The 25,326-nt window shown below is 45.8% G+C and overlaps 1 protein-coding gene and 1 long non-coding RNA gene across 4 annotated transcripts; one reads left to right on the top strand and one right to left on the bottom strand.

Moving 5' to 3' along the window:
* Nucleotides 1-60: 60 nt before the first annotated feature.
* pnpla7b (patatin-like phospholipase domain containing 7b) lies at nucleotides 61-25,199 on the top strand. Of its 3 annotated transcripts, none has more exons than XM_060053927.1 (36): nucleotides 61-202; nucleotides 806-887; nucleotides 1,624-1,698; nucleotides 2,350-2,437; nucleotides 2,703-2,779; nucleotides 2,908-3,002; nucleotides 3,714-3,854; nucleotides 4,330-4,489; nucleotides 6,375-6,455; nucleotides 7,038-7,166; nucleotides 7,803-7,883; nucleotides 8,739-8,856; nucleotides 9,439-9,513; nucleotides 10,173-10,267; nucleotides 10,707-10,804; nucleotides 10,865-11,000; nucleotides 11,409-11,486; nucleotides 12,029-12,234; nucleotides 12,638-12,769; nucleotides 13,360-13,483; nucleotides 13,804-13,993; nucleotides 14,269-14,418; nucleotides 14,838-14,901; nucleotides 15,290-15,458; nucleotides 16,398-16,580; nucleotides 16,888-17,006; nucleotides 18,973-19,129; nucleotides 19,582-19,698; nucleotides 19,830-19,899; nucleotides 20,046-20,162; nucleotides 20,534-20,682; nucleotides 21,184-21,336; nucleotides 21,919-22,035; nucleotides 22,873-22,957; nucleotides 23,298-23,431; nucleotides 23,874-25,199. In XM_060053927.1, the coding sequence occupies exons 2-36, from the start codon at nucleotides 849-851 to the stop codon at nucleotides 23,934-23,936; spliced, it is 4,065 nt and encodes a 1,354-aa protein (XP_059909910.1). In that variant the 5' UTR covers nucleotides 61-202; nucleotides 806-848; the 3' UTR covers nucleotides 23,937-25,199. The 3 variants fall into 3 exon arrangements, with proteins under 3 accessions (XP_059909910.1, XP_059909911.1, XP_059909909.1); XM_060053928.1 differs by having other exon boundaries at nucleotides 10,707-10,810; nucleotides 10,871-11,000; XM_060053926.1 differs by having other exon boundaries at nucleotides 10,707-11,000.
* Nucleotides 10,479-10,991, bottom strand: LOC132459427 (uncharacterized). Its single transcript, XR_009526233.1, has 2 exons — nucleotides 10,865-10,991; nucleotides 10,479-10,804 (listed from the first exon to the last, which is right to left on the bottom strand). It is a non-coding gene; the product is annotated as an uncharacterized LOC132459427 (long non-coding RNA).
* Nucleotides 25,200-25,326: the final 127 nt, after the last annotated feature.

The following is a 25,326-nucleotide window of genomic DNA, read 5'->3' as shown; positions in this document are numbered from 1 at the left end:
TGGAGGCGCTTTTGTGTGTGGTGACACTATGTCCAAAATGACTGGTTAAAAATACGACAGGGTGTCTTTTTTAAAAGACATATTGATTGTTTATCAATGCAACCAAGGCGTCGGACAAATCCGCCCACTTATTTCTGGCTGTCACTTGTTTCCAAGGACCTCTGCAGCGGACACGCAGTGACAGAGTGAAGTGTTATTTACGGTAACATACAATTTATAACATATTAGTGTGTCAGTTAAAGGGGATTCAACTGTTATCGGGCATTGTGCTATGGATTGCGTTTATATAAATAACTTTATTGCCGATTAGGTTTCTTATACCCAGTTTTCAAAAGAAAGATCCGATTCAGGGCGAGAGAATGTGACCCTCGCCTCTCTATTCTGTATGCGGGCGATGCCAATTGCTTAACAATTCTGCTGTTCAAACCAAACGTAACGCTGAGAACAACGGCACTGTTTCTCATGAATGGAGGTTGTAGCCCGTTGGCATGTCTCTGGCTCCTTGGGGAGCGCAGTGGAGTATTAGTGGAGTATGGGGGGTCAACTAAACGGGGGGTATCCCATTACACACGGACTAAATGGGTTTATGCAGGTCCAGTAGTCGCAAGCGGTTTGTTTTCAAACAGTGTCTACTTGGCGGCGCGGCCTTGTTTTAATGTTAAGAAACATTTGCCGTAACTTCTCATGACTTCAAGTTGTCTTTATTGCATGTGTTTTAATGTATACTCTTCTGCATTGATAATGAAACGTCATAATAAATGTGCGTCATTTTTAATTCAAGCCTCATTATTATTTTTTATGTAAGTGTGGATTGAGTCGTGTTTAGACCTACATCCTCGTCTCCAGGCATGCAGGACAAGGATGAAGAGACCTGCAGTATATACCCGGTACGTTTGGTTGTCAAACTGTCAACAAAATGACCAGTGACCACTGGTCCTTTAAATAGAAAGTAATGTGGTTGAGCAAAGTTTTTGACAGGGTTATTATGTCTAATTTAAACTTCAGTCAATTCATTGTAATGTTCTCTATTAAATGAAAGTGCAGTTTAGTTGTTTAGTTAATTAGTTTTCCCTATTTTCAACTTAAATTAAAAATTAAATGGTAAAAAAGTATAGTTTAATAAATGGTCCTAAATAGATTTGAAAATAAATAGCTCACTCCCATGTATGGTTTTGTATACTGTCCAGAGGAATCCCTCTTTTCCTTGTTTATTCTACTGTATACTCTGTTGGTGTTTCAGAGTCTTGTTCCCCTCGGGAATAAGATCAAGGCCCGGGTGCAGCAGTTTGCCGAGGACCAATCAGAGATCTCGATGGTAAAGTGTCTGGTTTCCGTTGTGATTTAAAGTGGTCCACTGTGTTTACCATAACCCAAACCCTCTGACAGCAGCATACTACTTAAGAACAACGCTTTTCACCTCATTCTCTTTATCTAAGTGGTTCATAAAGGTCCCATATTATACCACCAGGTGTGAATGTGATTAGTCATTACAAGCAAATCTGTCTACCAGCCTACCCAGTAGACTGTAGCAAACGTTACTCATCTATGTATGGTTTTGTATACTGTCCAGAGGAATCCCTCTTTTCCTTGTTTATTCTACTGTATACTCTGTTGGTGTTTCAGAGTCTTGTTCCCCTCGGGAATAAGATCAAGGCCCGGGTGCAGCAGTTTGCCGAGGACCAATCAGAGATCTCGATGGTAAAGTGTCTGGTTTCCGTTGTGATTTAAAGTGGTCCACTGTGTTTACCATAACCCAAACCCTCTGACAGCAGCATACTACTTAAGAACAACGCTTTTCACCTCATTCTCTTTATCTAAGTGGTTCATAAAGGTCCCATATTATACCACCAGGTGTGAATGTGATTAGTCATTACAAGCAAATCTGTCTACCAGCCTACCCAGTAGACTGTAGCAAACGTTACTCATCTATCCGTCATACATCTAGGTGGGCACGCCCACTTGGGATGTCATTGTAGATTTCCAAAACGGCTTGTAATGGCTAATCCCACTCACACCTGATGGTATAACATGGGACCTTTAACATTCTTAGGCCTGCAAGCAAATTTTAAGATCTATCAATTCTTGCCTACCCCCACCTTGCATCTGCCCATTTGACCAATCAACATCAACATCCCTCCATACTAAATGATTAGTAGTTGTTTGCTTGTTGGGACGGATCATTGGGAGTCGGGACATAAGTTGTTTTTTTGTATTTGCATTTTCCTGTGACCCAATATGCAAATCAGGCCACCCTAAAAGGGGTCCCGAAGCAGAGGTCCATAAATACTGCAGTAAGAACTTGTAACAAACTTAGTTTAATATATTCTATGTTTTTCTTTTTTTATCCAGTTGACAGTGTTAATAATCGGAGCAGTGATGTTGATCTCCCTCATCGTTGTGGTCGTGTTTCTTCTCTATAAGCGGTACAAGTTATCCAGTAAGTGCATCCTGTTCCGGGTTTCCCCTCTGGTTTTTCCGTTGGAAGACTTCCGGTTGGTCACCAAACCTGTAACACAGAAACTAGTGGGAAAAGAAGATATGGGTTGCATCAATGAGTCAGCATGTTTAAACAAAGTGCTTCTCAACCATATTTTGAATTCTTCAGGAATTAGGGTTTTATGTATCAGAATGCTCACTTTTTTTAAGTGCACGCTCACAATCAATCCTGTCGGTTCTCTTCCATGTTTCTTGTTATATTTCAGAAGAGCAGGCCGGTCCACAATACCGGTTCAGGAAGAGAGACAAGGTGTTGTTCTACGGCAGGAAGATCATGAGGAAGGTGTGTACAATCCTGTGTCTTTTAGTGACTTTAAATGTGAGGGTTATGCTGAGTATAGGCTTTGTACCTGGTTATTATATCCATTTGCTGAATACTTCTCTGTTGTAAAGAAAATCTCCCACTCCTAGGTCCAGACGCTGTCCTCCACCTCCAACCCCGCCTCCAACGCTGCGTCCCGCCAGCGGGTCAGGAAGCGAACCAAAGTCATGTCTATCGCACGCAAGTGAGTGTCCACCAGAGAATGTACAGAAACACACCACGCAAAGCTGGCAGTGATAGGAAGAGATGAAGAGAGGAAGGAACAAAGAAAACCATAGACTACTCCAAAACCACTTTCCACTTTTTTTTCGGTGATGCCTTTTGTATGCTTATCATGTTTGTATATGCAGGGGTGCACATAACTGATCGCAACGTTCCTTTTGTCAGATAATCAAAAGCTCCGTGGTCGAGCTGCTGCAGTTTGATAAAAAAAAAGGTGACGCAAAAAACCTCTGTGAAACTGGGTACATTTCATAAGATCCGATGTTACGTGCGGAGCTATGTCTGGGGTGCGTACCAAACACCATCTCCTGGTACTCAACTGAGTAACTCTATAAAGAAGTTATGTGCACCCCTGTGTATATGTTAACACAAATGTCTGTAGCCCGCAAGACATTTTTAAAGGCAAACGTGTTTAAAAAACAAACACAACCGTGTAAACATACGTAGCTTTCTCCTGGTTAATTGTGTGAAATGTCTTAGTTTCTGTACTATTCATTGTTTGCATTGTATTGTTTTTTGTATTGTAGTAGTTTGTGTATCCTATCTCTGCACGGCACATATCAGCACGGATTCCTTGTGTGTGCAAACGTACCTCGCTTAACAGTGAACCCTTTCTAAGTCTGGGTCTGGTGGTTCTGTGTGTCACCCCGCCCCCCCCCCCCCATCCCGTCAGGATTCTGCGGATCCGGAAGGAGCCCCCAACCCTCCAGCCCAAGGAGCTGCCCCCCTCCCTGCTGGAGGCGGACCTGAACCAGTACGACGTCGAGACATCCCACCTCCCCTCCGAGGTCCTCTACATGCTCAAGAACGTCCGGTGGGCTCCCAGTGCATCGTATGACACATGATACAAGTCATTTAGTGGCAGACTCTGTTATCCAGGTCAACAAGTACAATCAAAGCCTGGCAATCAATAAAGGTATCACGAAAGAAACTGGGCAGAGCGCATGGTTGCGATATGAATCAGAAACACAATGTTGGTAAAATAACACCAACATAATGGGTCATCCAGCGAGCCCACATCACAAGAGCCGGTGTGTGTTTCTGTGTGTGTGTGTGTGTGTGTGTGTGTGTGTATCTGGGTTCTTGTGTTTCGATGTATTTGTGTGTTTCTGGGTTCCTGTGTCTCTATGTATCTATGTGTTTTCGGGTTCCTGTGTGTCAATGTCTGTGTGTGTGTGTGTGTGTGTGTGTGTGTGTGTGTGTGTGTGTGTGTGTGTGTGTGTGTGTGTGTGTGTGTGTGTGTGTGTGTGTGTGTGTGTGTGTGTGTGTGTGTGTGTCTATGTTCCCAGGGTGCTGGGTCACTTCGAGAAGCCCCTCTTCCTGGAGTTGTGTCGTCACATGGTGGTGGTCCCGCTGCAGCAGGGGGAGGCCCTGTTCCGCCCGGGGGACCTGGACGACAGCATCTACGTGGTCCAGGACGGACACCTGGAGCTCTGCATCCACGAGAGTGTAAGATACAACCAGAACATATGCATTATAGTTAGAATAATAACAACTGTCTGCTTGGTTACTGTATCGAGATTTTGATCCAGAAGTTCCAAGATGGCGGCTTTAAGTGTGCTTTTGGAACTTCGAATCACATGATTGAAACCCTCCTGTTCCGTTGTGATGAACCATTTATGTCTCAAGCTGTTAAAAATTGAGTTGTCAGAACCCAGTTCAAAGGTTTATCTAAGCTGAATAAGCAAATAATAATGCCAGTAAGAGATGTGGCAGTCTGTGGTGATGGGAGTGAATAGAAAGTGGCATGGATGGATGTTTGAAATGTAACTAAGGCAAATCAAATCATCAAAGTAGAAAGTCGTAGAGTTGCTTAACCTAACTAGCTGAGAAGCCACTAGCCAGCTGAAGCTCCTGTCACTTGGCCCCTTAAAGCCATCATAATCTTTGTTGGGTTATGGGTTAAAGGATGACCTAATAATCTGTTATTTTGGTGCCACTTTAGTGCACTTAACATCAAGGTGATAATGTTCTTGTAGCAGCTGCAGGTTCCATTCTGACCTGGTCTCCTAATGCTACATCCTTCCCTCTCTCTTTCAACACAATCGCCGGTCTGTCTTCACTCTCTTATCTGTATCATGCCATAAAATATGTACACACACACACACACACACACACACACACACACACACACACACACACACACACACACACACACACACACACACACACACACACACACACACACACACACACACACACACACACACACACACACACACACACACACACACACACACACACACACACACACACACACACACACACACACACACACACACACACACACACAGCAGCAGCAGCAGCAGCAGCACGTTGTTATGTATCATATAATTTCAGGAAACGTCTCCTTTTCCAAATAAACATGCTTCCTTTAATTTCTGAAATTGAGAAGTACTTTACTAACTGTTTGGCTCTTGTTTTTGAATGCCCCCCAATGCAAAGTCCATGGGTCGCCAGCCTATCTACATGCCCTAGACTACCCAACACTAGCACATAAGTTGGCATTTGTAACCAAGGTTTTCAGTGGTTCATATCAATGATTGATATGTATATGTATAACGCACGCACACGCACACGCACACGCACACACACAGGCACAAGCACTTTCCAGGACACATTTTAGACACTTATTTTACACTTTTTATGTCGGTATATCAACCTGCCACTGAATTCTATTCCATTTCCCTCTAGTGTGACTCTTGTGTAATGTGTCGTCTGTAGATCATCATGGTGCGACTGCAGCGGGTCACCTTCCTGGCCCTCCATTTTTATCGATAGATTTTGAAGTCATTATTTTTATTTATTTTTGGAAGGCTTTAATAAATCTATCTTTCATGGCATATATGGAGGGAGCTAGCTAGTCAAAACATCCGTAATGGTCACCAGTGGGAATTTTATATCTTTGGCACCAGTACTGTTAATGGGCTTGTCCGCCTTGTTTGTCGACCACGGAAAGCTGATCTGAAGTCAGCAGAGGTCGCTGAAGTCTCGTGTTTAATAGCAGGGGCATTCCGTGACCTGACACCCACCACTAGCTCTGGATTCAAATCTCTTTACTAGTAACTGTATTACTGGGTAACTGTTGTTTGAAAGTGTATACCAAATATAGAGGGACAGGTGCTATCTTTTTAAATAAAATTAGTTGTGGTTGTAGTGTGCAGTGTGTTTTAAATCATTGTTTTTATCTGAAAAGTTCAGGTAAACAGCATGCATGTGCAGCTCAAAATCATAACTCCAGCATTTTATGACAATATTCCTGACCATGTACGTTGTGTTTTATATCTCAATGTTTAAATGTCAAATGTGTTTTGACCCTCCTCTGTTTCCGTAGGATGGGACGGAGGCGGTGGTGAAGGACGTGTTGCCAGGCGACAGCGTGCATAGCTTGTTGAGCATGCTGGACATTATCACTGTACGTGTGCACGTCCCTCTCTCCTCTTTCTCTTCGCAATATCCGTTATGTTGGTGATACATAAGGTCAAAGTGTACATCAAGTGTACTTCAGCCAGCATATTGTGCATCTGTTTAAAGCCAAAAGCAATATAGGCTTCAGCCAGTCTATTAGTCTGCACATCATGGCTTTGATGCAATGTTAATTAGACACAACATTGGTGTAAGCCAGGCATTTCGAGTGCTGCACTAGCAAGCTAAAACCAAAAACAACTGGACCGAGTAGCCAAGTTTAGTCAGAAAGTAGTCTTAGTAGATTTATTGATGTATTCATATAACAGTGGAAGTCAAGTGCATAATAGGAAATGCAACAAAACAAAATGATATACTAACACAATAACATCGTTCCACTAATGCTCTATCACACACGAGAAGAGTATCTGGATCGTTGATCCGTCCCACACGGGGGAGGCGGGGCCGCATGCCAGAGGTTGCCGTCATTGATATCAGTGTCATGGATTTATCATGTCCTCCATGTTGAAACGTCAGTGTTCATTCATCCATCCGTGTTGTCGTTGATGTCGTATCCTCCTGTGGTCGCCAGGGTTACCCGGCCCCCTATAAAACGGTGTCGGCGCGAGCGGCGGCGTCCTCCACCGTTCTGCGGCTCCCGGCGACCGCGTTCCAGTCCGTGTTCGAGAAGTACCCCGAGACCCTGGTCCGGGTCATCCAGGTAACCATGGTGACGGAAATCGTTTGCTGTTAAGCGCTAAGCAAATGTATTGATTTTTCTCTGGGAGGTTTCAATAATGTGAAAGTGTGTGTTGGTTTGTGAATGTGTGTGTTGGTTTGCGAAAGTGTGTGTTAGTTTGTGAAGGTGTGTTAGTTTGCGAAAGTGTGTGTTAGTTTGTGAAAGTGGGTGTTAGTTTGTGAAGGTGTGTGTTAGTTTGTGAAGGTGTGTGTTAGTTTGTGAATGTGTGTGTTAGTTTGCGAAAGTGTGTGTTAGTTTGTGAATGTGTGTGTTAGTTTGCGAAAGTGTGTGTTAGTTTGTGAAGGTGTGTGTTAGTTTGTGAAAGTGTGTGTTAGTTTGCAAAAGTGTGTGTTAGTTTGTGAAGGTGTGTGTTAGTTTGTGAATGTGTGTGTTAGTTTGCGAAAGTGTGTGTTAGTTTGTGAAGGTGTGTGTTAGTTTGTGAATGTGTGTGTTAGTTTGCGAAAGTGTGTGTTAGTTTGTGAAAGTGGGTGTTAGCTTGTGAAGGTGTGTGAGTTTTTGAAGGTGTGTGAGTTTTTGAAGGTGTGTGAGTATTTGAAGGTGTGTGAGTTTTGGGCAGGTCAGGTGTCATGTTCGGACCTGTCTCCGTGTCGTCTGTAGATCATCATGGTGCGACTGCAGCGGGTCACCTTCCTGGCCCTCCATAACTACCTGGGCCTCACCACGGAGCTCTTCAACACGGTACCAGTCCCCCTGAAACGTATCTCTACATGCATAATATCTCTACATGTCAATCACACAGACACATCTCTAATATCAATTAAATTCAAAAAAGCTTTATTGGCATAAGAAATATACATTTGCATTGCCAAAGCAGGTCAACAATAAAATAAACAGCATTATAAAATAAAAAGTAAAAAGGTAAGGTATATATTACAATAATAATAAGTATAAACCGTTAAATACAAAATATCGACTATAGGGGGGTTATTTTAGTACTTTAAAAAGTAAAATGTGCGATATTACAAAAAATTAAAGATACACTCTAAATACCCAGTATTTAGTATTTAGTATTAGTATTTAATATCTCTAAGTGTTAACCGACTAATCCCTCTACATATCCAGTGTCTCGGTGTTAACAGACAGTCTCCCCCTGGCTAATCCCTCTACATCTCTAATATCTCTACATGTCAATCACACAGTCTCCCCCTGGCTCTTGTCTTTACATCTCTAATAGCACTATATTTCAAATGCTGTTTTTCCCTGGCTGGATCTGTTTTGTCAAATTTTTTTGTGTATTCAAACCGAGATCGGTCTAAATATTTGAAGTAATAATGTAACTGCTATTCAGGATGCACCGATGTTTGATGTATTGGTTGATATTAATATTCATTAGCGACATTGGTTTAAGGACCGAGACCGCGATAAAAAAACGGAATATTTATTACATGTTATTTTTAAATGCAAGTAGAACTTTTACACAAACGATAATATGAATATTTTCATGCCGTCTTCCGATATTAAACATATTGAGCCTGTGTGTGTCTCTTTGTGCGTTTCTGTGCGTGTGTGACACTGTGTGTGTTTGTGTTACAGGAGAGCCAGGCTATCCCCCTGGTATCGGTGTCCCAGATCCTCGGTGAAGCCCACCCCAGAAGGCTCAGTCGCCAGGCCTCGCAGACCGAAGACACGGCCGCCGAAAAGACAGACGCAGGTGCACACACACCCTGGTTTATTATTTACTTTTTATTCATGCACCGGGCATTCCACAGGCATGGATTGTATTGTAACACCATTCTTCATTATGTATTCATTGTTTACTCAACTTTCGGCATGCATGTCTTGCTATTTTCTATTAAGGTATTACAAATATGCTTTTATCTAAAGTGAATTAAAGTGAACAGATACATGTCATCCGTCATAAAGGAGCAGGTAGTGCATTTAGCTTGAGAAATCCTACAGGTTAGAATCTGGACATTTGGCATCAAACCCACTGAACCAATACATTTTTTTTAACTGCTTCTGACTTGTATAATACTAACATTATGTATGTTAGTATTAAAGATAGGGTACGCAATTCATTTTAGAACCATTTTTTCCCCATATTTGTTGAAATTCTGTTGACATCCAAGCAGCACTCAATACATTAAATGCTCTGAAAATGGAATGGAGGCCTGAAGGGAGGATCGTGATTTCTTCCGTTGGATTCCTTCCAAAATCTAGCTCACTATAGCTGGTTTCTTGAAAATGCCTTTCATACCTTTAACAACTGTAACTTTGACTTGATGCTCTGTAGGAGAAGCAAAGAGGGCCACCTTTGAGGCAAAATGCAGGAAGTCCAGATCTCTCTCCACACCAATGGCAGTTACAGGTAACAGAACCCTTCTAGAGTTACATAGTTTTACAATTCATAGCAGAGCATTTAACATTATATTTTAACTTCAGTTCACTCGCAAGCCAACCTATTTTAGTGACAGTTGATTGAGTGAGTGTCGAGTTATTGAAATGTAGATGTATCAACATGAAGTTAAGTTGGCAGATATATAAATATATTGAAATGTAGATAACTAATTATCTCAGTGGGAAATCTCAAAGTCAGGAGATGGTAACACCAGTGGATGATCAGACGTCTCCAACTCGAACTTGAACAAACAGGAAGTATGGACAAATTATTATAAAATTATTGATTTGCTCTCAGATTGGCAGAGGCTGATAATTTTTCAGGAAGTTTTTTTGTTCCAGTATTGCCTTGAAGATCACATTGCAAATAAAACATATTTCGAGATAAACTGACATTCATTCAGTACTTACCGGTACTAGCCGTTTTCCAAATGATCCCCATTTTTGTTGCCTTAGATTTTCCTTTGGGGTGAATACATTTTGTGGGACCCCAAATAATATTCCACAGAAACAAAACCCTGTTCATTGTATTCTTGTATCAGAATCTATGGTACCATCGGTTCTTCGTGGAAGAACCCTGCTTAATGCTAATGGATTTCTGGTTTCTTCTCCTCCTTCTTGTCCTTGCAGTGGACATGACTACAGACCTGAACAAGGCGTTTGAGCGAGCACGTGTCCGAAAGGAGGAGGGGCCATCGGTATCCTCATCACCCCCGGCCCAGAAGGTTTGTGACCGAGGAGTCTGTTTTGGGGGGATGGGGGGGGGGGTGGTCCTCAAACTGGTTACGTGTAAAGTTTCTCTCGTGCTGCTCTTTCGCTCTCCACTCGCTCTCTCTCTATCTTTCTCCCTCTCTCTCTCTCTCTCTCTCTCTCTCTCTCTCTCTCTCTCTCTCTCTCTCTCTCTCTCTCTCTCTCTCTCTCTCTCTCTTTCTCTCCCTCTATCTATCTCTTTCTCATTCTCTTTCTCCATCTCCGACCCACTCTCTCTCTCTCTCTCTCTCTCTCTTTCTCTCTTTCTCTCTCTTTCTCTCTCTCTCTCTCTCTCTCTCTCTCTCTCTCTCACTCTCTCTTTTGCTCACTCTCTGTTCACACTTAAACCCCCCCCTCCTCCCTCTCTTGTTCCTTGTCTCTTCCTCTATCACTCTCTCTCCCCTCTCTCTCCAGTCTATCCTGAAGAAGAGTGTCACCATGCTTCACACTCCCTCAGCAGTGTACCACTACAGCGAGAGTGGAAGAAGTCCCTCCTCCACCTCCACCTCCACCTCCACCTCCACCTCTACCCCCTTCAACCCCTCCACCAGCTCCAACACCTCCACCTCCACCTCTACCCCCTTCAACGCCTCCACCAGCTCCAACACCTCCACCACCTGCCCCGCTCCCGGGCAGGTCCACCACAACAGGATCAACGCCATCTTCCAGGCTGCCAAGAAGGATCTGCTGAAGGCTATCCAACTGCAGGTACCATGGCAACCCCCCACTACACTTCCCAGTCACACTTGATCTTTTGTTAACCTGAGAAGTAGACGTTTCAGGTTTATGTGTATTATCCTACTTGATGCATAATCCTATATGTGCTTTTTAATTTTTTTGAATATTCTTGAGGCTTTTATGTATAAAAAGTAAAAACATAAAATATGCGTCCACATTTGTTTTTTATAAATGGACCAGGCCTCTATCTTGCAATTCGTCAATACTGATATCCTCCTGATGATCCTGTTATCGATATACATCTCTCTTGTGAGTCCTATTAGGTTTAGAGCGTTTTAGCTGGGGAGGGTTACGTGCATGTGTTCCACAGGAAAAGCATGAAGTAGTGTTCTATGTGACAGGTCTTCATGGTCAGGTAAATCCTCTCTCCTGTCCCAGGACCCCAGTCTGCTGGAGGGCAGGGTGACCTTTCGCCAGGTGAAGGCTGGGTGTTTGGTGGCCAGCCAGGGAGACCAGGTTAGCCCCCCCAACCCTCTCTTTACTACCATACATGCATTTATAACATTCATGTCTTCATAACCGATGGTTGGTTAGAGTTAATAATGCACACGTCTGAGGTTAGTAGACATTGAGACATGAAGACAGCAGCTAGCCAATTCATGTGATGTTGTTGTGGAAAATGTGTCTTGAAATGAAAGATCCTGTTTGGTTCAACCGGAAGTGCAAGGCACTAACACTGCCAGGGTTAGGGGTTTCAATCCCACTGGGGCACCAAGAACAGCTGAGCAAAGCTTGTGTTATCGTGGGAGGCTTTGGATAAAAGCACCCATCAAATGCCATATATTATAAATCAAAATTTCTTCCTTAAATTATAATCTTTTCGGTTTAATCAAATATTTCATGCAAATATTAAAACGGTCTTGTTGCATAAGCTATGCAACAATATTGAAATAATTGTTACCTGATTTTGACTGATTATATGTCTCTCCCCCCCCATTCCCACTCTCTCTCCCGTCTCCCTCCCTCTCCCCTCTCTCTCCCTCTCTCCCTCTCTCCAGGACGTGAGCGTGGCGTTTGTGGTCTCGGGGGTCCTCCACGTGTACCAGAGGATGATCGACCGGGAGGAGGACAGCCTGCTGTTCGTCACGCACCCCGGGGAGATGGTGGGCCACCTGGCCGTGCTCACCGGGGAACCCCTCATCTTCACCGTGCGCGCCCACCGGGACTGCACCTTCCTCTCCATCTCCAAGGCCCACTTCTACGAGTAGGCGTCGCAATGACTCATGCACATGATGACTCACGTGAACTCACTTCTAAAAGTATGAGCCCAGTCCAGGTCCACTCACAGCACCGTGGATAAACACAACAGAGTGAGCTACAGGCCAGGGTGTTGAAAAGCTGGATCCAAATATAATCCAATTCAAATAAACGGGTGTAATCTGAAAATGACGCGTGCACAGACAGTAAGTACCCTGGATTTACTTAAAGTTAAACCAAAGCGAAACACAGAATTCCGAGGAACGAGAAAAAAACAGCCCCCCTCTCTATTTGAGTAATGCCAGGCCGTTAGTTAGCAGGGCCTCGGAACCCGCACCCCTGGAAGATGGGGACTGTGCCTGTTGCTTTACCCCTAACGCGCCGATCTTCATCTTGTCCTCCCTCCTCAGGATCATGCGGGAGGACCCCCGGATGGTCCTGAACGTGGCCCACACGGTGGTGAAGAGGGTCTCTCCCTTCGTCCGGCAGATCGACTTTGCCCTCGACTGGATGGCCCTGGAGGCGGGCCGCGCCGTCTACAGGTGGGGACGGACCCGCCACGCCTGGCGGCGTTGGCCCTCATTCAGCCGGGGAGCTAAACCCCTAACTGTTGCAGTGTTGACGCCATGCTCTACCGGTACAGCTAAAACAGGGAAACCAACCCCCCTAACCCTGGCGGGGTTGATGCCTTGCTAGACTAGACCGGGAATCGAACCCCTTACCCTGGCACTGTTGATGCCTTGCTCTACCAGTTGAGCAGATTTTTTTTCTTTGTCCATTGTATTAGACTACACACTTGGCACATACTCAATATCTCAGGAGGTAGAGCGGGTCGGCTGGTAACCTGAAGGTTGTTGGTTCGATCCCCGGCTTCTCCTAGCTGAGTGTCGAGGTGTCCTCGAGCAAGGCACCTCACCCTGACTGTTGGCTCCCGACGAGCTGGCGGTCGCCTCGCATGGTTGACTCGGTCGGTGTCGGTGTGTGAATGTGTGCGTGAACGGTGAATGTGGGGCAATATTGTAAAGCGCTTTGGGTGGCCGATGGTCAGAAAAGCGGTTAGAAATGCAGTCCATTTACATTTATTTCTTCAACAAATCAAACAGGCTAAATCTGTGCCTCCCCCCCCCTGCAGACAGAACGACCGGTCCGACAGCACCTTCATCGTGCTGAGCGGGCGTCTGCGCTCCGTCATCGCCAAGGACGACGGGAAGAAGGAGCTGGCGGGAGAGTACGGCCGCGGCGACCTCATCGGCGTGGTGGGCACTCCCTCAGGCGCATGCCTTACTAACTGGTATCCATGGTCTCATGAATAATAGGCAAGAAAACAGAGATCAGTCAGCTCTGTACCGGGTTGGTTGTCATCGCTCCCAACTGAAACATTGTGACGTTTAGATCGGATCTCTTATGTGAAGGTAATGTGAATATAAACACACGAGTGTTGACAGACTGACGACGAGTAAACTTGACAGACTGTTGAGGTAGACCCCTTCAACCGTCTGCTGCTTGTTTGCTACTCTAGAACAAATGACACTATATATGATTGACCATCTGTTTGCTGTGTGTGTGGCGCCCCCAGGTGGAGGCTCTGACCCATATGAACCGGGCCACCACGGTGCACGCCGTGCGGGACTCGGAGCTGGCCAAGCTGCCCGAGGGGGCGCTGAACTCCATCAAGCGGCGCTACCCCCAGGTCGTCACGCGCCTCATCCACCTGCTGGGCCAGAAGATCCTGGGGAACATGCAGCAGGTCAACGCGCCCCTGGCAGGTGAGGGGGGTGGGTGTGTGTGTGTGTGTGTGTGTGTGTGTGTGTGTGTGTGTGTGTGTGTGTGTGTGTGTGTGTGTGTGTGTGTGTGTGTGTGTGTGTGTGTGTGTGTGTGTGTGTGTGTGTGTGTGTGTGTGATGAATGGTACTAGTAGCAATACGAGTAAATAGTACTATACGTACTACTAGTTCATACTTGGTATTCCTGCTAATACGGCGAACAAGCAGCATGTACCAATCCTTGAGAACCAATCCAAAGGATTCCTTCTGTTCTCCCAGCGCGTGGTCTGGGACTCCACACCCCCACCAATAAGTGGGACTCTGGGAACCCGGCCTCCAACCTCTCCACCGTCTCCATCCTGCCCGTCTCTGATGACGTCCCCCTCACTGCCTTCACCCTGGAGCTGAAGCACGCCCTCAGTGGCATCGGTACACACACACGCACACGCACGTGCACACACACACACACACACACACACACACACACACACACACACACACACACTAGCACACACACATACACACATACACACACGCACTAGCGCCCACACACACACACACGTACTAGCACACACACAATAGGTAAATGCACACACACACACACAAGCACACTATAACACACTATCACACACTATCACACACATGAACGCGTATCTGTTAAATGCTGTTTACTTACAATGAGACCTTCTCAAAAAAGACTATGTTTGGGTTCCAAAACTATTTCCTACGTCCTTTTTCACTAGACTTTTGAGGAGACAAACGGTAGCAATGCGTAGTAAGCAGTATGTAGACCGATTTTTGAAATTCACCACTTGTATTGTTTTTTTCTGTGTGTTTTTGGGGAGCAGGTCCCACTTTGCTGCTGACCAGCGATTCCATCAAACAGTGCCTGGGCTCTGCTGCTCTGGACAGGTCAGACATGCGATGAAGTGATTTAATAGTAACCAAGTTCTGATCGGTTTAGCAGAATGTATGTAGCATGTAGCACAAAGCTAAAACAAACCTGTCAAATGTGGAGTAGCTACTGGAAAGAGTACAGAGTGGCTATAGGAATAGCAAACACATGTCATGAAATCATTTGTTAAGGTATATGGACAATGATATCTGATAACTGTATCTCCCCTCCACCTACAACAACGTACAACCAATCACATCACAGGACAGCCACACGTCCGTAACTGATTGGTTAAGGAGTTTGGACATGTCCCACCCCCTAAACATTAACCATCCAACCCAAACGCCTCACATGGCGGCACGCGTCACACGTCCTCCCGCTGACTGCTCTGATTGGCCTCCTCAGCGTGCATGAGTACCGGCTGTCCAGCTGGCTGGGGCAGCAGGAGGACATCCACCGCATCGTGTTGTACCAGTCGGACGCCCGCCTCACCCCCTGGACCCAGCGCTGCATCCGCCAGGCCGACTGCATCCTGATGGTGGGCCTGGGGGAGCAGGAGCCCGCCGTGGGCGAGGTGAGCAGTGGGGGGGGGGGGCTCAGAAGTGCACCTCGACTCAGGGGCTACGGGGCTGTAGGTGAGATTATGCTCTGTGAGAATATCCGTTGTGGTTTGACTGCGCCTGCCTCTGGCTGGCTGTTCCCCCAGTCGGGGTGTATGTTGTTCTGATTGGCTGGCTGTTCCTCCGGTGGAGTGTCTTTTGTTCTGATTGGCTGGCTGTTCTTCCGGTGGAGTGTCTTTTGTTCTGATTGGCTGGTTGTTCCTCCAGCTCGAGCTTAGGTTGTTCTGATCATCTGTTCCTCCAGTTAGAGAGAATGTGGTCCTGATTGGCTAATTGTTCCTCCAGTTGGCCTGTATGTTGTTCTGATTGGCTGGTTGTTCCTCCAGTCGGCCTGTATGTGGTTCTGATTGGCTGGTAGTTCCTCCAGTTGGCCTGTCCGTGGTTCGGATTGGCTGGTTGTTCCTCCAGTTGGCCTGTATGTGGGTCTGATTGGCTGGTTGTTCCTCCAGTTGGCCTGTACGTGGTCCTGATTGGCTGGTAGTTCCTCCAGTTGGCCTGTACGTGGTCCTGATTGGCTGGTAGTTCCTCCAGTTGGCCTGTATGTGGTTCTGATTGGCTGGTTGTTCCTCCAGTTGGCCTGTATGTGGTCCTGATTGGCTGGTTGTTCCTCTAGTTGGCCTGTATGTGGTCCTGATTGGCTGGTTGTTCCTCCAGTTGGCCTGTATGTGGTTCTGATTGGCTGGTTGTTCCTCCAGTTGGCCTGTATGTGGTCCTGATTGGCTGGTTGTTCCTCTAGTTGGCCTGTATGTGGTCCTGATTGGCTGGTTGTTCCTCCAGTTGGCCTGTATGTGGTCCTGATTGTCTGTTCTTCCGGTCAGAGAATATGTTGCTCTAACTGACGGGTATTCCCTCCTGCTTGAGTGTGCGTTGCTCTGACCGGCTCCATGTTCCAGTTGGAGCGTATGTTGGAGGGCAGTGCGGTGCGGGCCCAGAAGCAGCTGGTTCTGCTCCACCGGGAGGACGGCCCCCCCCCACGGGGCACCGCTGAGTGGCTCAACATGAGGAGCTGGATCTGCCGACACCACCACCTGTCCTGCCCTCGCAGGGTCTTCAGCAAGAGGAGCCTGCCCAAACTGGTACGCACGAGCACACACGCAGGCACGCACGCACATGCACATGCACACACACTAGCACACGCACACACACGCACAAACACACATGCGTCCTTGCAGGGTCCTCAGCAAGAGGAGCTTCCCCAAACTGGTACACACACACACACGCACCAACACATACATAAACACACAGAGAGACAAACACACACATACACACACTGCAGTATCTTCTATCTTGAGCCTCAAATTATTCTGAAAAACTTGAATATGAATTATCGTTCGAAGCGCAAGCGAGCCTGATTCTGTGTGCGTGTGTGGGTGTGTGTTTCAGAGGGAGATGTACCAGCGTGTGTTTGACAAGCCGGCCGACCGTCACTCCGATTTCTCCCGCCTGGCTCGCGGTCTGACGGGGAACAGCATCGCCGTCGTGCTGGGAGGGGGCGGGGCCAGGTACGACCGCTCTGTCGTCATCTCAGACTCGACGTCATCTCGTCATGAGTGACTCAATAATAATATTGATATTACCCATCTTTATAAGGATATGAACTCTGCGTCAATATAGTGAGGCCAAGAACAAAGATCAACATCAAAGCAGGCAGTAAACATTTGAGTAGCAACAAAATAAAGTTCTTCAGAACATAGTTGAAAAAAACGATTGCAGAGCCATAGGAATCAGATATACAATCAATATATTTCACATTTGTCTTTATTGCAATTGATGGTAGTGCAAACTGTTACAGTAGATTTCAGAGTACCTTTCAATTTCCACAACCTTTTCAAATGTGTTAAAGTGCCATAGCAATAAAACAGCTCAACAAAGTCTGTTACAGACATCTAAAGCTAGTATAGATAATCACAAATCAGCCAAATTACACAAGTCAAAAATATATCACAACACGCTAATGTATCGCCTATATAGCCCTACATCATCAAGTTCAGCAATCTCCCATTCAGAGTTCAGCAGAGCTTAATTTTCATTATCGATGAATCAAACTTCTTCGAACACTTTAATGAGTCTAAAAAATGTCATAAATAATGGCAGTTGGCCAGCAAAAGTTAATGGAGACCAAGGTGATGGCTCGACTTTCCCTGCTTCTTCTTACAAGCAGCCAAGAAAAATACTGTTTTCATAATGAATTAGCATTTCTCAAGGTTCCTGACCAGAATGGTGAGAATTGAATTGATTGATTAACCGTGTCAGCTCTGGACTCGACTCCTCAGTTCCTGTACAACGAGGACATATAAGGACACATAGTTCACTTATAGGACTTCTAACGGTGGTGTGTTTACTTGATAAGGATCTTACTTCCTGACACTCCCTGTTGACTTCCTGTCTGTATCCTTTGCTCTCCTTCTTCTCCTCATTGCTCCAGCGCCACCTGGAGGTTTAGTCAGGTGGGTACCTTTCTCAAAGCCACGAGCCCCCCACCCCGTGAGAGCTTTGATAGCCGTACTAGCCCCCAGCCAGAGCACCTATCACCCATGCACAACCCGTCTTCTTATTCCTTACTCACCTTGGACAATTTGACATTTATCCCAATCTACCTACCGATAGATACGATAAATGTTCCTTTTGGTAGTTTAGTGTGTGAAGGGCAACGATAAACCACACCACTGACCGATTCCATTCCCGAACAACCCAGTACTGATTCTCAAAATGATAAATCTAGAAAATCGCAAATAAATTGTAGCTTAGTAATGCTTTGCCAGCTTTTGCATTTGTGTTTTTCACAATCATAAAGCAAACCAAAAAAAAATGGGCGGCATCAATTGCAGTGGTGGAAGTAAAAGACGATCTTCTTCTCATATCAAACACCACTGGATAATCGGGCAAAAACAATGTAAGAACCATCAAAATAAAAGTTGGGCCGAGCACAATCAGATGGGGGAAATCAGGCGCATTATCCTGTAATGTGAACCCAGCATTAGTATTGTCTTAAGGGGTAGCCTAGGGCCATAGAAAGCCGATGGTACTAGTTTCCTGTAACATTTGGTCCTATTCAGTGTTTTCCTGCCTATTGAAAGCACTCTGAATAGCTTCTATAATTGTAAGGTTTTAATAATCCAACTCTACGATGCTGAACCATTCCGATTTTGAGAGAGCTTCCCCATTCCCAACCCATCTCCTTAATGTTTCCTTATTATAGTAAATAACGTTGAGTATCGTAGAAGGTTCTTGCTCGTGTAGCATCAGGGACTCCAGTTCTCTCCTAGCAGGAACTCACATATGTTTCTCCTTGTTTTACTTCTCATGTTTTACATTTCTCTTTCAAATAATTGTCTTCTAAAGTCCTTTTTAAATGCCTTTATAATTAGTTACCTGCAAGACCACCAAAAAAAAGTAGCATCTTTGAGTTTGTGGTCCACGGCCCTGAGAAAGGGCCCGTCCTCTGACCCCGGGCTGTGGTTGTTCCAGGGGCTGCTCCCAGGTGGGCATCCTGCGGGCGCTGACGGAGGCCGGCATCCCCGTCGACCTGGTGGGCGGGACCTCCATCGGCTCCTTCATCGCTGCGCTGTACGCCGAGGAGAAGAGCTGCAGGCGCATGTGTGCCCGCGCGCGGGAGTTTGCCGTGGTGGGTCGAAATGCGCAAGGGCCCCTATTTCACCGCCAAACGCGATGATCAGTAGTTCAGCCGTTACTGACCTTTTCAGGGCTACACACTAATGACATCACAGTAGAGTGTCCACTACAAATGTATGTCCAATGTGTAGGCTGGTAGGTTGATCTATCCATCGTGCCACTGTCACTATAGGATAGGTTCGGACTTGTAGTCACTCCTGGTGGAACAATAGTTTGGGAGAAAGAAACACTGTCTTGACATTTTTACCAAGGATTGAGGCGTGGGTGTTGTCTATGGATTTGATAAATGTTAGGTTCTTTAAATGATCCCCTTTGTGACTTTTTGAGGCATTTAAAAAAGTATTTTATTTGAACCGATGAAAAATATAAATATATACTGTAACTGCCAATTAAGGACGGTATTCAAAGGATCGACCTGTTCATGCTGTTGTTGTTTGTTTCCAGGATATGACCTCTATCTTCAAGAAGGTCCTGGACCTGACCTACCCGGTGACCTCCATGTTCTCTGGAGCCTCCTTTAACTCTAGCATCAGCTCCGTCTTCAAGGGGAAACAGATCGAGGTATGCTCCCAATCGCACGTAGAGTAAAGGTCAGAATCTGAGCTCGATTTAGGATTCATATCCGTCGAATATATTGCAATTCAACTGCTCAGGGTGTGCTTCAAATGTCTCGATTCGGTCTTGTGTCTCAGGACCTTTGGATCCCCTACTTCAACATCACAACAGACATCACAGCGTCTTCCATGAGGGTGCACACTGACGGTCAGTGTCACCATATCACAGTATCTATAATGATTGAGTTATTAAAGGCTAAATAAAAAGTTATTTAGCTAGCTCAGCTCCCACCCAACGACCAGGTCTTGACGGGTCTTCCCTAAGAGGTGATCGTCGTTGCGGTTCCCTTGCAGGTTGGCTTTGGAGGTACGTGAGGGCCAGCATGTCTCTGTCCGGCTACCTCCCTCCACTCTGCGACCCCAAAGACGGACACCTGCTGATGGACGGAGGATACATCAACAACCTGCCAGGTGAGTCCAGAGTTTAACTCTGCGTACCCCGTCTTTGTGAAGATCCACGTCGGGACTAAGAGACACCTCTCAGTTCTTTGCAGCGCTGCGTGTGCTTAAACGTACATGTCACGTTGCATGTACAAAAGGGGGCAGTATAGTGTTTCTTACTGCAAATGTACATGAACAAACGAGCAGCTCCTGTGTAGCTCAAATTGATGGAATCTACATGTGCACTTCAGGAACTGAAGGAGCTGAGAGGTAAAGATTGTTAACGAGAAAAGTGTCAAAGCGCATTCAAAGTTATGCGGATATTAAAACCATTAGTGTGTGTGTGTGTGTGTGTGTGTGCGTGTGCGTGTGCGTGTGCGTTCTTGGCTTCGTGTCCCAAGCCGACGTTGCGCGGAGCCTCGGTGCAAAGATTGTGATCGCCGTCGACGTGGGCAGCCAGGACGAGGACGACCTCACCAACTACGGGGACAGCCTCAACGGCTGGTGGTTGCTATGGAAACGCTTCAACCCGCTGAGCGAGAAGGTCAAGGTGATTGGTCAAAGCCCTTGACCCCCCGTCGTCGTCGTCGTCAACAATTGTTCTCTAACCCCCCCCCCCCCCCCCCCCCGTCAACAATTGTTCTCTACCCCCCCCCCTCCCTCCCCCCCGTCAACAATTCAGCGCAAGGGGCTGGAATGGGAAATTCGGGGGGGGGGGGGGGGGGGGGCAGGATTTGGTGCAACAGCCCTGGGTGGGCTTAATGTTATGTTTAAAAGAACAGATCTATAATTGTATGTATATCTAAGGAATATACTCTAAGGATCTTAGTCATACATTGTTTCCGTTTGCAAAGTTTTAACATCACTTTAAATGTTTCTATTAACATAAAAAAGTGTATTTTTAATGAATCCCTTACTCACATTTTCTTGCCATTAACAATCGGCACAACTATGTGAATATCGATATTGACAAGATCAACTTTATTAAATCCCCAAACGTATTTGATGCCGTCTCATTGTATTATACATCGGTGAATGTCTGTGCCGCCAGGTGCTGAACATGGCGGAGATCCAGACGCGACTGGCGTACGTGTGCTGCGTGCGGCAGCTGGAGCTGGTGAAGGACAGCGAGTACTGCGAGTACATACGGCCGCCCATCGACCGCTACGGCACGCTGGACTTCGGCAAGTTCGACGAGATCACGGTGAGCTCATAATTCCCATAGGGGACCATCTTTGGCCTTCTACTCATGGAAAGAACACCGTTAGCTATCGCCGTCAGCGGAAACTTCTATCAAAGTTGTTTTTATTGTGTTGCGTGAAAGAGCTTGTATTTTGAGTGAATCCTGAAGTTCATGATACAGAGTTAATACAATATATAAGGTATTTGGCAAATGACTCATGGTTTAGAAGGTTTATAAAGCTGCTATATGGTGTGCATTTTATATAGCGCTTTTATCCAAGGCACTTTACAATATTGCCTGACATTCACCCATTCATTTACACATTGACACAACGACGGCGGAGTCAACCATGTGAGGCGACAGCCAGCTCGTCAGGAGTAGTGATGGTTAGGTGCCTCGGTCAGGGACACCTCAACACTCGCCGGGGATCGAACTAGCAACCTTGCGGTTACCAGCCAACCCGCTCTACCCCCTGAGCTACTGCCGCACTTACATAACGCCTAACATCACTTTAGCTAAGTTATAAACATCTCACGCTTGCATATCAGCACCCCGTCATGTTGTTGAATCGGCAAACAATCCGATCTCCAACCCGCTCGCCAGGACGTGGGCTACCAGCACGGCAAGACGGTGTTTGAGGTGTGGCAGCGTGGCGGGGTGGTGGACAGCATGCTGAAGGACCGCCACCAGGAGGAGTTCCACAAGACCAAGAGCGGCAACGTGAGTCAAAACCAGACAGACAGCCTTAAGCATGCATTAAGTCCCCCAAAAGCGGGGTTTATTTAATGCACGTGCGGACCAAAATACTTAACATGACGCTTGATCACAACCATTGAGCAAGGGTGAATGTCAAGTAGAGTGGCCATGGGGAGAGTGTTGATCCTAGAGACTGATTAAAGATCTATTCACCCGGGGCGCCCCGGTGGTTCACCTGGCAGAGTGGCTACCATATAGGATCAGTCCTGGACATAGCGACCCAGGTTCTCCCCTCTATCTCCAATACCTCCCTCTCTATCTCACGCTCTAATATAGCGTAAAAAAAAAGCAGGATTCATTTGATGCATGTGCGGACCAAAATACTCATTTTAGGGGCTTGATCGTAAACCATAGAGCAAGAGTGAATGTCAAGTAGAGAGGCCATGTGGAGAGTGTTGATCCTAGAGACTGATTAAGAATTTATTCATCCATTATTTCCGGGGCACACTTACACACATTCCCGGTCCCTTACACATCTAGCCAGCTCTCTGTTATAACGCCGCGGCCAGTCCTTTCAGCTAGCAGGAGGGTTTCCCACCTGATCCGTCACGATACTCTCCACATTTTGATTCTACTTTATTCACTCGAGCACCGGCTTTGTCTTATCATACGGTGTGTTCAGTTTAGTTTCTAAATCGTACAGAATGAAAATCCTTCGAAAATGGATTTGTGTCATACTTTCGCCCACACATGAATGAACGGGCAGTTCATCAAATAGCCCGTGCCGTCCATGCACGGTGCTATTTGAGGAGCTGCAGGTGCTTTTCAATAGGACTGATCTGTCATGCTGCCGTTCCTCAGGTGGTCACGTGTCCCAACGCCTCCTTCACCGACCTGGCGGAGATCGTGTCCAGAATCGAACCGGTCAAGAGCACGGCGATAGAGGGTACGTTGCTCTTCCACGCCATTTATTTATTAGGGTTGTTACCTATACACTTCTATGTACTTTTGCGGTTCAAGGGTATTAATGAGAAAAACATGAAAAAAAAATATTGGTGGAAAATATTCAATATCAGTGATCTACAATACGGTCAGTAATATTAATCCCTATTTTGATTTTTCTTCTAGATTGAAATTGAATATCCACTTTTACGAAATAACTCACTGTGTACATAGATGTATTCATAACATTTTTCAACTCTCCTGCATCCAAATGTCCTCCATAACCAGTGAGTGTGTGTTCTGACTGAATGAGCTCCTTTCTGCCCGGGTTCGTGTCTCCTCAGAGGAGTATTCAGACGACGGCCAGACGGACTACGAGGAGGAGGACGCGGCGGGAAGCGCCCTGTCGGACTACGAGATGTCCTACCTGACCGGCGAGCTGACGGAGGAGGAGGAGACGGCCGACACCGCCGAGACAGTACGTCTTCATCCAACCAGGCGACAAGAGTCACTCTTAAACACAACTTCAGCCCCCCCCCCCCCCCCCTGGCCTGGCTGTTGCCAGACCAAGCTCAATCGTAGACTCACGTTGGTCCGTGGAGGCTGCTGTTATTTTCTTCAGCACAAGAGGCGGGATCAACGGGCCTAGTTCGAATGACTCTGCACGCAATTGGCTGCTTGCCGTCGCTTCCTTGTCGTCATTGTGTTAAACCAGCCAATAGCGCGCCGGTGGAAAAGTTGGCTTGGTGATTGGCTCCCGCAAAACCGTACCAGAAGCAGAATTTAAATCGCCGGCAGAAGGGGTTGGGGGTACCCAGTCTACCCCCCCCCCCCCTTTCTTTCCCCTTTTCCTTTGGATAAAGCGAAGTACTAAATTGTTAATGTTAAAACTACTTTAAACATGTGTTTCATTTTTTCAGGATGAGGAAATCCAGATCAGACATCGACACCGACAGAAGGGCGAGGAGCGCGATGGTCATTGACCTTCATCGTCATCATCATGAACAAGGCTATGACCCGTAGACCAACACCTGTCCAGACAGCACACCTGTCCAGACAGTCATGTGTTTCTACCAGTGCACTTTGTAGAAGGTACTAATGCACTAGCAATCATGAAGAACGCCCATTTGCACCATTTTGGCTCGGCCCAAGTATAGGAAGAATAGGACAATAAGCCAATAAGAATGTCGTTGGTGGTAATGGAATTGTGGTCATGTTTATTAGTTCATCTTGAAATGATTTGTCATTATTGGTTGACATTGTTGTGTGTGACTGCCACAGCGTCTTTCATGCGAGATTTGGAAAAAACTAAATTTTGATTAGCCTAGGTTACAGTATGATTTTATTTAGAGTTGTACACTACTACAACCCTCGATTCATCACAAAAGGGCAGAGTATCATCACAAACAACTCCCAAGATGGATTCTGATTTACAAGCCCGATTAGGGAAGATCCAAAATGGCTGCTCACCCATGGCCCTGTGTGATCGACGAAGCTGTGAAATGTCACAAAGTATAGGTTATACAAGAATAAACACACTAATGGTACGTGTGAAACACTGTGACTAAATGGCCCGAACACGGTCATGCCAATTTAACAAATGATTTACCGTAGCCAAATCCTAATGCAATAATCGAGTACAGTATTACCTCATTAACAACAGAGTGTGTGTGTGTGTGTGTGTGTGTGTGTGTGTGTGTGTGTGTGTGTGTGTGTGTGTGTGTGTGTGTGTGTGTGTGTGTGTGTGTGTGTGTGTGTGTGTGTGTGTGTGTGTGTGTGTGCGAAAGAGCTGAATGTAATCGGTTAACTCGTGTCATTTCTACCTAGGATAATGCCGGGCGACAGCCAATCAGTGCAATATCAGGCTAATGTATTGTGAAGGTGACTAAATATTAGTTTATGTGACTGTGGGACATTATGAGGTCTAATAAGCTAATGGTGCCTTTATTTACTTACATTGAATTTAGGCCTTCTGTTTTAACTAACATTTTAAATCGTTTCAAATCCTTTTTAGCTATGATCAATACTGATTTATAATGAAGATATCTGAATTTTCTGATTTTCATTGTTGAAGAAATGGAATTAAATTTGAGGCTATTTGAATATTCTTGTGTTTTGAATAAGCCATAATGAAACAAAGGGAGTATAAAGGGGAAAACAAAAGGCCTATTAGGCCGGCTACTTAATGAGACTGACGGTTGTATTGTACGTTAAGTTGCACATCAAATAAAAACCTGTAAACAGGATATTTGTTTTTCGTTGTTTTTGGAAAGATCACTTGTTCTAGAACGCGCCAACATACAAACAGAATTTCGAATAACAGGCCAACTGTGGAGAAAATCATTTTAGGTATTCATAGCAGAAAACATTGAG

Source organism: Gadus macrocephalus, chromosome 6 (assembly GCF_031168955.1).
Source record: "Gadus macrocephalus chromosome 6, ASM3116895v1".
Classification (NCBI taxonomy): Eukaryota; Metazoa; Chordata; class Actinopteri; order Gadiformes; family Gadidae; genus Gadus; species Gadus macrocephalus.
The sequence above is the reverse complement of the archived record's forward strand: the minus strand, read 5'-3'. Positions and strand labels throughout refer to the sequence as shown.

Bases quoted from the DNA above. Each gene is read 5' to 3' on its own strand.
- pnpla7b (XM_060053926.1), top strand. From the start codon at position 849: ATGCAGGACAAGGATGAAGAGACCTGCAGTATATACCCG. The intron at 19,130-19,581 runs GTGGGTCGAAAT...GTTTGTTTCCAG, and splicing joins GCGCGCGGGAGTTTGCCGTG to GATATGACCTCTATCTTCAA. The intron at 22,036-22,872 runs GTGAGTCAAAAC...GCCGTTCCTCAG, and splicing joins ACAAGACCAAGAGCGGCAAC to GTGGTCACGTGTCCCAACGC.